We start from the raw sequence: 14,012 nt of genomic DNA, 5'->3' as shown, positions 1-14,012 counted from the left end.
ACAAAACAAAACAAAAGCATCCACATATGACATTGCTCAGTCATATATTTGAATCAAGCTGGGATTAGAAGGGGAAGATTTTCAGTTTCAGCCAGAGGCATGTGGCTGTGTTTGCAAAACACTAGCTGAATGTGTTTACATATAAGTCTAGAGATGTTAGCCATTAGGGTTTCCCCCCTGGTGAAGTAGGCATTTGGGAAGAGAGCATAGGTAGCTACCTTAATTTTGGTCAGACTTTTTGTCTACTTAGCCCAGTATGGTTTTGTGTAACAATCAGAGGTCTTTCATGTTACCTACTCCTCTTTTTAACTTGAGAGGCCTGGGATTCAATATGGAACCTTGAGCTTGCAAAATATGTGCTTTATTGCTTAGCTACAGTTAATTCTCTTATCTAATGTTACTGATATGTATAGCTGTTTTCCTAACATTTCCACATGCATATACTTTAGTTTGAATAGTGGGTCTGCCAAATGTATTCATTGGAAGGCACCATCACTCAAGCTCAGCAAATACCAACTGCAGGACATCTTGATTAAGGACAGATTTTGGGTTGTGTTCAGTGTAGCACTAATGTGAACATTCTGTTGATGTAAGGATTTCCTTGTGCAATGGTATGTTCTTCCCCTGTGCACCCATGAAATCTGTTCTGGAGTTCCCCCAGCCCTCCAGAGCAGATTTGGGGATGATGGGGGAGAAGAGGGGGTTTCATTTTGCTATTTCAAGAATGTAGTTAAATACCACCCTAAATTTCCTGCTTTATGTTGCTTTTTCTTGAGGAACAGCTAGTTTTGTTATAATAGTAATAAATCATGAAGAATTTCAAAGATGTGAATTTGCTGGTGAAAATATTGAAAATAACATAGTATATGGACTGATTGACCAGATCTCTAACAGTTATGCAACATGGGGCACAATATTATAATAAAGTTACTGAAAATTCATTCTCTTATCCTTTTAGTTCTCTCACTGTACTAACTTAGATGTTGCTAATTGTTCATCAAGGGAGGAGCAGACAATTGATTTTTTTGCCTACTATAGGATGAGATCCAACATAGCAAGAGCCAGCATTTGTTCTCGTAACAAGCCATCTTATCCTTCTCTCCCTTGCATGCCCCCAAATCTGCCCTGGTGAGTTGGGGGACCCTTGAGCAGATTTTGGAGCTGCAAGGAGCTGGAGGGTGGAGAAGAGAAACCAGTAGTCATATTGCATAAGCAAATTTTCTTTATGCAAGTGGGTGTACATCATTGGATGTCACCCTTAGAATGAAGTATTTATCTTGGCCTAGATAGAAAGTTGCATTTCTGTATGTCTTGTGTTATATTTGTACATCGACTGTAGTTGTGAGCTGATCTTCTAAACATTTTCAATTCATTCCAATTTGAGAACTGCAAAACAAATCTTAATAAGCTTCCCTACCCAGAAAATGTTTTACCAAATTATGAAATCCCTGACATTATGCTAGCTAAAGAGATCATTTAATTTGAATGGTTCCAGTGAATATATAAAATACACAATTTGACCAGATCTGTGACCAAATTAGTGCTGTGTCTAAATCATAATTTGTTTCCGAAGGTATTTCAATCTTTTTACACACTTGAAAAAACAAAACAAAACCTGTGGATCGAGTTTTGGTAAAAACATAGTAGTAATTTTACATTATTGGTGCAATGCAGCTAGACTAAACAGCTCTTCACTTTCCTAGAGCTGAAAATGCCCAGTGATATTTTCTTTTTCATTGCAACTAGGTCCTGGAATGTGTTTTGAAATGGCAAAATCCATATTACAAAAGTAAAATAGCTGTTGAAAGATAACAGATGCACAAACAGGCAAAGTTGAACCTTCTATCTTCCTGGCAAAAATGGCACAAAAACTGAGTTGCTAGCTCAAATTCCTGTGTTTGATGGAATTATGATTGAGGCACTACCCTTGTAGTGGCCATATCAAGTTTTAATGATTGGTTATGAGAGATGTGCTGGATGTTGGGCGGTAAGTTGATACAGATGTACATTGACCTGTTAAGCGGATAGCTTGCTTTATTTGTAGCATTTAACAGTCCGTTATAATTATACACGTGTTTCTCTTTTACATTTACATTCAAACATCTGTTGAACTGGTCTTTCAAAATGTAATGTGTGTTACTAATTTAATGGTCTTGGGTTAAAAAAAGGAAACTTTTAAATATGCTACCAAGTTTGCCAAGATGCCAGATGTTTAAATATATTCAGCTGTTAAGGTCTTCATTCTGGTCTGAAAAGAAGAAGTTGTGTTCCTTTTAAGGAAAAAACCTCCCATATCTTTATCTTATATATGTTTACTTAGAAATGAGTCCAAGTGAATTTAAGAGGGCTTACTCTAATATAAACGTGTGTAGGGTTACAACATTAATGAAGAACACTTAGCTCTATATCTATCAATTAATTAAATAACCAAAGAAGCTCTCTTTAAATTTGTAATATTTTCCTCTACAAATACAGCAATGTATTCTGCTCTTCTGGGCACAAAGCAAAAATGTTTGGCAAAAAGAACTGTCTCCGGCATTAAAAAGTTACGTTTTTTGAATTCGTAGTCGTACTGGGCAGAGTGTATGTGTAGAGAAAATTGTAAAATACAATGGTTACCTGTTGCTGTACTTTAAGAAAGATGTGGGGACAAATGTTATTTTTGTGTCTTGTATATTTTAAGAATTCATTTGCTTCTTTTACATCCTTGTTTGGTATTATATATATGTGTGTGTGTGTAGTAAAATTAGACAGTATTTGTCCTCTGCAACCAACAGAACAATATTTCAAGTCAGCTGGAATGACCCTAAGTGAGAGGTTCACTGCTTATCAGAAGTCTACTGAAGAACATAGCACCCGGCAAAAGAGTCCTGAAATACACAGGTGCAGTATTACATAATTTTCTCTGCTTCTTGCTGAGCTGAAATACTAGTTACTCTCCAAAAGATAAGTAACTTCTTAGTGAAACAACAAGTTCCTTATGGAGAAGAAATTATTGGGGGAAATCGCCAGATCAGATGTGATACATACTTAATTGTTAAAGTCTGGTAATAATAAAAAAATGTTTCATGAATTGAAAATGTTTCTGTAAGAGGACACACTCCTGACTGGGTTTTTCTTTCTTTCAAAAAGGCAGGAGGTTGGAGATCTGAAAGTGGGGAATTTAACATGAATCCCTTGTCATGGTTACTTCCTCTTGAGGTTTAGATTTCCCCCCTGTGAATGGATGGAGACCTATTGAAATGGGTCACCCCTGAAGCCTAATGGGGGCTCTGTAGGACTTCTGGTATGTTTGGCCCTGCTGTTGAAGCCTTAGTTGCTCTGTAGAATATGGAGATGACTTGGCAGTTGACATCATAGTGCCCAGGTGTCCTTCTCCTTAGCAGAACCTGGGCAGCATTTTGGTATATAGCTATACTGATACCTGTTTCTGGGGAAGAAGCGGGATATTATTATGGTTATGGTTATGGTGAGGGCAATTAAACAAGATGGGAGACAGCTTAAATGCAGAGAAATGAAGACTTGTGCTGAGACCGGATCATTATATTGAGATTATTCTGTGGGAGTGTTGCTGCTAAATTAAAAAATTATGTTCACCACTGTATTCTCAGTGTTATTTAGCTGAACCTTTCCAGATGGCCTGTTTACAGTGCAGTTCTGAAAGGCAAGCAATAGGAATACCACAATGAGATATATATGGAGTTGCCTTAGAAAACAGTCCAAAAAATCCAGCTGGTTTAAAATAGGACAAAAAGAACACCAATGCTTTGTTAACTGCACTGACTCCTAGTCAATTTCTGGGCCCAGTGTTGGTATTGACTGAAGATAGTCTCCTCCCGTGTAGATGTACCTGGACCCCAAGATCATCTTCAGAGGTCTGTCTGTAGGTGCTCCCACCCAATGAGGTGAGGTGGGTGGCCACTGGGTAAAGGGTCTTTTTAGTGGTGAGGCCCCAGTTGTAGACTGTTATCTCCAAAAAGGTTGTGGTCTTTTTGGTGCCAAATGAATACTTTTTTATTTTCAAATGTCATTTAGATTTAGTGTATTTTTAAGTTCTGTGCACTATTGTTGTTTTCTGATGCTGTTTTAACTGATTAATATTTTATGCCTTTCTTCTATTTTTACATTTCATAGCTTAACTTCTATATGTAAACTGCCCAGAGAATTTTTTGTTGATGGGCAGTATAGAAATATTGTAAGTAAATCAATAAATGCTTCATTCAGTTTAAATGGTAATTGTGTATATTGGCAGGACCAGCACAAAATTTCCTGGTACCTTAGCGCACAGCCAGCACTGCTTCCCAGTGTACCATTCCCATGGCAGCCAGCAAATACCTTTTAAATTTAACAGTGTACTACTTTTAAACTTTAAACTGCTTACTCTTCCTTAGAACAAGGCTGGGTGACCCAGTTCCAGTTAAAAGCCTTGTAGGAACTCTTTGAGTGCTAAATAGAAGGATGACCAGACTGAGGGACAGTGTGTGAATATGCTACTCTTCTCAGTCTGCCATCTGAAGAGAAGGTCTCAGTATAGCTAATGGATGGGCTGGGCCTGTTGGGGAGGGGATACGAAACTTTATGGCCAGGATACAAAGAGCAAAGGGAACTTTATGTGCTTTTTCCATAGCTATCCTCTGTACTGTATCACAAACTGTATGTAGTTACAAAAGTACATACAGTGCAGTTGCTCAAAGAGAATTGGAATTCTCACTGGGGCTTTCTCTGATATACAGCTCTTTGACTCAAGGCCTAAGTTTGCAAAAAGTTAAATAGGATATAAAACATTACTCCCTAACTCTAGCTATGTGCGTTTAAGTGAATGCTGATACCTGTCAAATGAACTACAGATTTTGTTTTTCTCTGTGTGGAGTTGCTATGTCTGTGTATTGTTAATGTAAAAAGGCTTTGAATTTTCTAGTTTGAAATTGCCCCTGAAATAATATGTTGCATTATGTGGTTTTTGAATACTGCTGTTGGTTTAACTTCGTGGAAATGTGTAGCTGTTGCTATTTTGATTTGACTGGTAGGTCTATGGGTTTTATTCTTGAGATGTATCTGTACTTTTAAATGGGTTCAATTTTAGACTGCACAATGGCACTTCTTCTTTTGTGTTTCCAGTTTTCCACTTGACAGAGATGAATGTTGGCAGCCATAATTATTACTTTTAAAAATCTTGCATTTAGGAGGATTGACATCTCTCCAAGTGCCCTGAGGAAGCATACCCGTTTAGCGGGAGAAGAGAGAGCCTTTAAAGAAGAAACTCAGAAAGTAGGTTCTAAATTGATATTCTTAATTTTAGTTTTGGTTTAAAGCATCCAAGCCCTTTATCCCAGAGGCATGTTTTACAAATTGTGCTTTTATCATTTTATGTCTTAAGTGATAATAGGTCTGACCTAGTTCTGATCATTTTCGAAGGATGCAGTGGAACAGTTTTGTGTAATCTAATTGTGACATTTTATCACTTTGACACAAAAGGATTACTGTACTTTTTGTTCTTAGAAAAATAGACAATGGATTCTCTGAATTTGCTTAATTCTCGAATTTGCCAGTCGCACTAAAGTCTTTCACTCTCAGGAGCAGTTTTTTTTCTTTTAAGTGGGGGTGGGTGGGGGTGTGATATCCAGAAAGCCCTGTTTCACGAGTGGTATCCTATCTCTGGCTTCAATCCATTAATTACCAATGTTATCCACGAAGGATGTAAAATAAACTTTTCTTTAGACTGTCCTAGTAATTGTTAAAGATGTTGTTATATTGAAGTTTTGTTCCTGGATAATACTTGAAAGCTTCTTTCAGGTCTGCTTTCTTTTTGTAAGAGTAACTTTTCAGTCCCACACTCTTCTGTGAAAGATCATTCTACTAAATGTGCAAAAGAGCTATTGGGAAAGGGAATATCGCTTACATAGCTGGGTAACAATGGAATCCTACGCCTGTTTATTTAGATGCATTCCCACTAGGTTCATTATGATTTACTTACAGGAAAGTATGTATAGGATTGCATGCAAAGAGGTTGATTTCCTATTTCATTCTCTTAAGGGTTTTTAATACTAAAACACTGCACATTTCTGATCCAGGGAGATAAAAAATTAAAGTGTGATGCTGCAGATCTTCGACATGACATCGACCGTCGTAGAAAAGAAAGAAGTAAAGAACGAGGAGACTCTAAAGGTTCCAGGGAATCCAGTGGATCAAGGAAGCAGGAGAAAATACCAAAGGATTACAAGGATTATAAATCTTACAAAGATGACAGGTAAAAGGCTTAGCTCCCATAACTAGGCTTTTAGCTTCTAATTAGACTTTTGTAATTATAAGCTTAATTGCTTTCAGTTATCACTGTACAATGGAACATCTAAATTTAAACAATTAAAATTATTTGTTTTACAGCAAAAATGTATTTGTCTTTTACACGGCTTATGGTGGATGAGGACAAAAACTTTGGAATAGCAAGCTAACACTGAAAAAAAATGACAAATTAATCTGTCCTATTATCCAGGCTACATCAGGAGGTTGGACTTCAATGCAGTACATTTCTGTAAACAGTTTGTGTAAGAACTTTGGTTCGTTATGCTTGATTCCGCACTTTTTCAACTCATAACACCCAGATTATGAGAATTTAACTGACATGTAGGCTTAATGTGGGAAAGGGGGGTGAGAGTTATTTCCCCCCCTCAAGACAGATAGTGGGCTCAGAGGAACAGGTTAGTCTTTAATAAAGCAACTTACTCAGTGTGAACTTGTAGCAGTGATAAGAATTACTTCAGGTATATCTACCTTTGGGGATTTGTATTATATTCTATAAAAACTGTAAAATCAATGCCAAATGTATTTGCTTTGGGGAAATTGAATGTGAAGATCATATTTTCCTGCTCTTACTTACATAATCATGGATTTACTTGCACTTTCTGTTTACTTTCTTACACTGATGTCCATACAACCATCAGTTGCTGATTATTTCTGCACCCTGGGTTTATATAGCAAAAAGGCAATATCAATTTTTGCTTCTTGGTAAGATGTACAAAATAAATGAAATAGTATCACTTTAGAATTTTAACTTTGGGGATTTTCCCCTACCTTTTATTCTCTCTTCCATTGTAAAGCATGCATATATATTTAAATTAGTTTGCTGGCTAATAGGTTCTCCTTGTTAGGTGCTATGAGCCATTAGCTGTTAAAGAGTTATAGATGGAAACTGGATAGTGTAATAATACTGCACGTTAGAGTCAAACAAGAAAAGAGGATAGCTTCTATGGGCACGGAAAATAAATCCTATGTATAGGATGCTACAGCAAACAGTATGGTTTCTTATTTTTCAGTAAACAAAAAAGAGAGCAAGACCGTTCTCGATCTTCCTCAACTTCCTCCCCATCTTCCTCCTCATCCAGTTCCCGAGAAGAAAAGGACAGCAAGAAAGAAAGAGATGAAGAATTTAAACCCCATCACGAGCAGAAAGAATACCCAGGTTTCACAGGAGTTGGAAGACCTAGAGGCACATTTGTGAGTTTCTACCATACTTTTCCTGTTGTTGTTGTTTTTAAAAAAGTCATAATTATAATAATTGCATTCAAATTATTAGGGTTTAGTTGTTTTATGTGAAATATTATGGAAGTGCATTTTGAAGAAGTTCCTGCTGGAAATTTAGCTTGCAAGGAGGAAATATATAAAATCCTACCCTAGATAGGGATATATTTATCTTTTTTGGCTTAAAATAATAAAAATACGCACAAAAAACATCTAGTAACACCTGCGGTGTTTCCTATTGTGTTCTACCATTAGCTTGCAGATATGCTTGGTAGTCATAATTTTAAGTGTTTGAAAAGTTGATTGTGAATTTTCTCACAGAATATTCTACCTTGTTGGTAGAATTAAGGAGTAAGTTTTTCTGCTGTGTGTATTCCTTTTTCCATATTCTTTGTTTTACTTTTTTGTATTTCTAGTCTCTTTTTAATCATGAGCAGTGTTTTGAGCAGGAGGGACCAAATTAACCAGAGTAATGTGTGACTACAAGAGAAAACAGTGCCATCTGGGCTTTCATGTTCAGTGACAAATAAGGAGCCGAGTCATCCATTATTTGAGATTGGCATGAGAGACAGGTGTATAAAATTTTAAAGCAGTTGCCTTATTTGTATTGGGCTAAAGTTCATTGCACTCTGGATAGTATCATATGCTTTAAAATGGGATGAGAGAGTTCATTATGGGGAGGAGCGAGATGCATTTTTGCTGCCTACATCTCATTGCAGGCCAAATTGAACAATGGATTACTTATACCCAACCCAAACATCACTAGTAAGGTGTTGGTTTTGTGTGACACGTAGTCACAGTTAAGTAATGCCCATTAATTGCAAATGCCAAAATCCTGAGGCCCTTAAAATTGCAATATTTAAATAATCCAGAGTTGGCTTGTTGTTGGCTCTCTTTGCTGTGCTTATGGTTTCATTGTTTCAGAATAGAGTAGGATAGCTAAATTCTTAATAGTAAAATATTACAGTTTATCAAGGGTACCTAAACTAGGGCAAAGTACTTTAAAGAATTACAATAAATTGTTATGTTCAATTGGACTGTGAGCAACCAATATTTGTAAAAACTGACCTAAGAAGTTAGACAAGAATATAATCAACAAAAAAGGGATATATAACATTCTTGTTATGGAATGACATGTATGCTATGAAATATAAAGCAACATTTTAACAGCTTAGTAGTTTAAATGGGAAGATGGAATTGGGACTGGTTATTATTACTGAGGGTGTATCCAGTTTTAAATTTTAAGAAACACTATTACTTGGTGGCAAATAAGTATATTAGAGAGAGATGATTTAGTGGTGCTTTCTTTTATTTCTTTAAAGTATTCTTATTCTGCTCTTCATGCAAAAAACCCCAAAAAAACGGCTCTGGTGTGACTTACAAAAATCATCAAAAAGGTAGTCCTTGCCCTTGGGCTTTAGATCAAAAGAGAGACACACAGAAGCAAAATGGTTTGAAGGGGGGCGAGGAAACAAGCTCATGCACTTGAGCTTCTTGTAATGACCAGCTGGAATTGAAAGATTTGGGAAAGAAGAGCTAGAAGTTGCTGGTCTTTCAGCAGACTCTTAATGTGCGCTCAATAATTTGGTTTGTTTTCTTCACATGATGTGAGTGGACTTAAAGGGCAATACAATGCACTTGCCGAAGCATGCAATCCTGTATGCAAATTCTGTATCCCCATGTTATATATTAGATTTAGAATTTACATACTTAATATAAATGTAAGTATGTAATTTTAAGAACCTAAGCTTCAGGCAACCTATTCTTTTCTTCCTTATAGCAGTTGCTCCTCCACATCTGCCTCAACATTACACCACAATCTTTTTATCTTTTCAGAAATGTCACCAAAGTCCATTTTCCAAGATCTTCAAATTAGTTACTTAATGTGGTTTATACCTTAGTTATAATCATTTAATGTTTTGGTGTAAGTAATATTGTGCCATATAGTTCCTGTGATAAATAAGCCTTCTATATAGGATAGTGTATGAAACATTGAAAGGCAGCTATGACTTGGACAGAACTGTGGGTCTTGCCATGCCAGCAACTAGAAACAGGTCAAGACTGTTTTTTAATGCTACTTCTTTTAAGTTACTTGAAAGTATTTTTCCTATTACATCTCTGTTGTGCTATTTCAGTTAAAATGCATTTTTAAAAAATCTAGGCTCTTTCCGTGTCTCTTACTTTTTCTCCTTTCTTGCTTTTTATGTTGAATATTCTAGACTACCAGACTTTGATTGTTCATTGCAATGTGCAGTAAGAGAACAGTAACTCCCGAACACGTGTTTAATTTCTCCATCCTTCAAAGCTAGGCTTTTAAGCTGCTTCTTTGGAGAACTAGAAGCATCAGCAAAAATTGCTGAATTTTGTGTTTTCTGCAGACTACTAGACATTAGAAATTTCTCACTTTCATATACTACTTTTTCAAAGTGTTATCTTGGATACGCCCCTTTTAAAAAAAATATGTAAACGCTCTTCTGCTAGCTAGAATGCCATTACCTTAAAGTGGCTGTTAAATTCTGTAGATTGATCCATAAGCCACTTCATTTGTGTGTGGTATTATCTGATGAATGATAACAAAGCATATTAGTTCATGCATTAGGAATTTATCATTTGCTTTGTGTAAACAAATTAAATGCATAAATGCTTTGGTTAATCAGTTTCGAATTAGGGGCAGAGGAAGAGCCAGAGGCGTGTTTGCTGGAACAAATACTGGTCCCAGCAACTCAAACACTACTTTTCAAAAGAGACCGAAGGAGGAGGAATGGGATCCTGAATATACCCCAAAAAGCAAGAAATACTTCTTGGTGGGTGCCATACTATTATGCATGCATCTTTTCTCAAAGCTTGTCTTATAAGCAAATTTATGTAGGCAATATCTAAAGCATCTTCTATCATTTGAAGAATCTTAAGAGTCCTATAGAGGGAGCATTAGAGCTCATACTTGCTTTTATATCCATCTACGTAGACTGATAAGAAATGACTAGCTGTAGAAGACAGGTCTTTTTGCACAACCTCTTGCTTTTCAGTTGTGAAGAGAAAAGGAGAGAAAGTCTAGCACTTACAACAGGCATCCCCAAACTCGGCCCTCCAGATGTTTTGGGACTACAATTCCCATCATTCCTGACCACAGGTCCTGTTAGCTAGGGATGATGGGAGTTGTAGTTCCAAAACAGCTGGAGGGCCGAGTTTGGGGGTGCCTGACTTACTCCTGCAATACAAAGTTGTAAATACCTTATTCTATAGCAGATTTCACAGTTGTAATACCTGCAACTGTAAGGTGTTTGGCTTGCATAAGAGCTGTGAGAGAAACCAATAGTAATTGCACCACTGGTTTCAGTTGAATAAAAATTAAAATCTTGCCCCTCCTGTTCACCCCAACCGCCACCCCCAAGTACCTTTTAGGCCCTGAGGAAGTTATAAATGCTTCCCTGACCCAAAGCCTTTGGTCAATATATGACTAGAAAAAACAACATATTTTTGCATTGTATTCTCCTGATGCCCCTTAGACCCGGGGTTGTGTTTTTTTGGGGGGGGATGTTTACAACAAACTTTACCTGCACCATAACCGTGTGCTGCTTTTATGAGGCAAAAGAGAGTTATTTATGCCTTCCCTATCAGTGTTAGACTGGTCATCCAGTGTCAGGTAATGGGCAAGTTTATCTCACAAAAGGGTTGCCCCCAGAGTATAGCATTTCCAGTAGCAATTCATTTATTGGAGGGAAAGTAAAAGCATCCATTCAAGGAAGCCACCAAAGTCCTGTCTTCTATCCAAAGTGATTTGGGCTTTGCAATTCCTTAACTTGTTTTTAGCCTATTTGCATTGGGAAGAAAGTCAAGGCTATATCTGAATAGCCTTGTCTATCCTGTGTTCTGTTTCATGGTCTACACTATGTCAATATTGGGAACTTGCATTTCTGTGTAAAATCTTTCTGATTGCTCACTTGGCAGATTTTTATAGATGAAAATCAAAAAATATAAAGTAAGTGTGATCTGCAACAAAATGTTAACGGTGCTTGTTCCCCTTTCCCCCTCCTCCAGCAGCCAGCCAACATTTTGTAGGCATTGTACATACCTAGCACTAATTGGGCTGTTTTGGGAATCCTCCACTTTATTCTGTTTTTTTGTGCAAATCTTGGGAGTTCCTCTAAGTTTTGACTATATAAGTTATAGTTGCAACCACACTCATTCATCAGCATTGGAAATTGAGAGAATGATATGGTAGGCATGGTTAGTTTTCTTTGATTTTTTTGATGTAGCAAATCTGCCATGTGACTTTTCAGAAAATATGTATATTAATCCATTATTTACTGTTTCTTCCCATACATTTTTGCATTCCATCAATTAGTACTGGTAAACCCAAGGGTGTGGTATAGATAATTGAAACATAGACAATTTATATTGAATCAGACAAGCAGAAGTTTAGAAGCCTGTGCAAATGACAAAGATATTTTGTTGCACCTAAAACTATGAATAATCTGTTCTGTGTCCCTTCAAATCAATGAGGGCCCTTAGATCAGTGGTACAGCATATGCTTTGTATATCTAACACACTAAATTTAATCACTGGCATCTCCAATTAAGGCATCTTTGGTAGCAGCTCTGGGAGATGCCTCTACCCAAGACATAGTTTTGCACAAGCTTTCCAGTCCAAATGGACAATGCTGAGTTTGATGGACCCAATATTCTAACTTGATATTGGGCAATTTTGTATGTCTGTATGCTTCAGAACATCAAGAACAAATGACTCAGCTACAGTTTTTAGAGATGTGAAGCAGGCGGTTTAAACTTTTTCAAATAAAGTGTGTTAGATGCTTAATTTTCCATTGTTAATCCATGTTTTACTCTAGCATGATGACAGAGATGATGGTGTAGATTACTGGGCTAAAAGAGGAAGAGGTCGTGGCACTTTCCAGCGTAGCAGAGGAAGATTCAACTTCAAAAAATCAGGTAGCAGTCCAAAGTGGACACATGACAAATACCAAGGGGATGGGCTTGTGGAAGATGAAGAAGAAACAATGGAAAATGAAGACAAGGAGAGACGTAAAGAAGAAAAAGTAAGTAGTTCTGGTTTATGAACTCCTTTATTGCTCTATGAATTCTAATTCTAATTATAAATGGCTTAAAAACCCAAAGTGTAAATAGTGCAAACATTTTCATCTCTTTTGGCACAGGAATAGTAAATTTGAAGATGAACTACAGCTGAAAACATCTATGTGCTATCTACACAGCATTATAATATGACTTGTCTTCAAATGAATGTAAGCATTTTACTTAAATTTTATTGTTGGAGAGTAGTTTAGTTTAGTTTTTGTTTTTTGTTCTTTTGCAATCTCACTAAATAGTAACTGTTGATGATTATACAAAAGCAAGTAGAAAAAGTACAATACTATTTGTCATGAGCAACTTTTTAAAATGTTTACTGATTGTTATAAGCAGTGTAACTTTGCTTTGTCCAGAATATATGGTGAGAACCCTGAAAGTTGTATTTCATTGCCCCTTCCACAGCTGTGTTTATTCTAAAGTAAAACTTAGGTCTGCACATCTAAATCTTGAGGCAGCGTTTTAAAATAAATCAGTACTAAAGATCAATTCTATGATGGAGTTAGTAATTTCCTGAACTTTTTATTTGTGTGGCTTATGTTTAAATTGCAGCATAATATTACTTTGACTGATTTGGGGTGGGAGACTAATAATTTGTTTAATGCAGCCACCAAATGTCTCAACATTTGAACAGCACTGCAAGATTAAGGATTTGTAATCTGTTTTCACAAAGCTTGCTATTGATCACGTTTGAGAACCTGAGTACTTTGCTATCTTTTGTATCCCATTTTCTGAAAAATGAGTGCAAATAGGACATTATGCAAGTCAGTGTTGGGATCTTATTAATTCTCTCATACATTCACATTTCTAGAACACGATGGGAGTTCTCTTCTGAACTGATCTAGATCTGACAAGTAGAGCTGTAGCTTAACAGGTGCTACGTTTCTCCGTCCACATACCCTTACTGCTAATGGGGAAATGCCTCAACTGTTTGTGCAACAGCACTAAAAGTAGCTTGACCTTCTGCATACTTTTCTTACAAGAAGACTTGTCCTACATTCCAAACCTTTAGGCGTACGACAGAAAGAGGTAAATTGTAGTGGAAAAGTTACCTTTAACACAAGCATGTTTCAGTGTTTTTTCCCCCAGAGTTTACATGCATAATAAACATAGTCTTATGTAAAGCACCAGATGCTATCCATTTATAACATTTAAGCAGTGTGTATAACGAAATGACATTATTACTGCAGGAACATTAGAGGAAGACTCACTGACATCTCGTGAAAGTGTCGGCCAGAAAACTCATGGCAATATTGATCCAGCTACCAAATGTATCAATCTTTTCCCCAGTTTGTAAAATAGTATTTTCCGTGGGTTTTCTTCAGATAAATAACTTGACCATTTGGATATCTTCATGTTTTCAGTCTTCAGTGGAATAAAGATGTGAAAATTCTAAAA

General features: G+C 36.6%; 1 protein-coding gene across 12 annotated transcripts in view; it reads left to right on the top strand.

Moving 5' to 3' along the window:
- Nucleotides 1–14,012, top strand: part of BCLAF1 (BCL2 associated transcription factor 1) — a 23,969-nt gene extending 9,957 nt beyond the window's left edge. For 2 of the 12 annotated variants that reach the window (XM_081856500.1, XM_081856501.1), the window contains 6 exons: nucleotides 2,778–2,883; nucleotides 5,184–5,268; nucleotides 6,072–6,247; nucleotides 7,311–7,491; nucleotides 10,173–10,319; nucleotides 12,362–12,604. In XM_081856500.1, coding sequence (XP_081712626.1) covers nucleotides 2,778–2,883; nucleotides 5,184–5,268; nucleotides 6,072–6,247; nucleotides 7,311–7,491; nucleotides 10,173–10,319; nucleotides 12,362–12,589 — 923 coding nt within the window. In that variant the 3' untranslated portion in view covers nucleotides 12,590–12,604. Of the gene's footprint in view, nucleotides 1–2,777; nucleotides 2,884–5,183; nucleotides 5,269–6,071; nucleotides 6,248–6,381; nucleotides 6,543–7,310; nucleotides 7,492–10,172; nucleotides 10,320–12,361; nucleotides 12,605–12,685 lie in introns of those variants that run through there. The other 10 variants (XR_014155112.1, XR_014155113.1, XM_081856502.1 and 7 more) reach the window with 10 other exon arrangements.

This window comes from Podarcis erhardii (assembly GCF_964252035.2).
Source record: "Podarcis erhardii genome assembly, chromosome: 3".
Classification (NCBI taxonomy): domain Eukaryota; kingdom Metazoa; phylum Chordata; class Lepidosauria; order Squamata; family Lacertidae; genus Podarcis; species Podarcis erhardii.
Note: the sequence above shows the minus strand (reverse complement) of the source record. Positions and strands in the feature narration are given on the sequence as shown.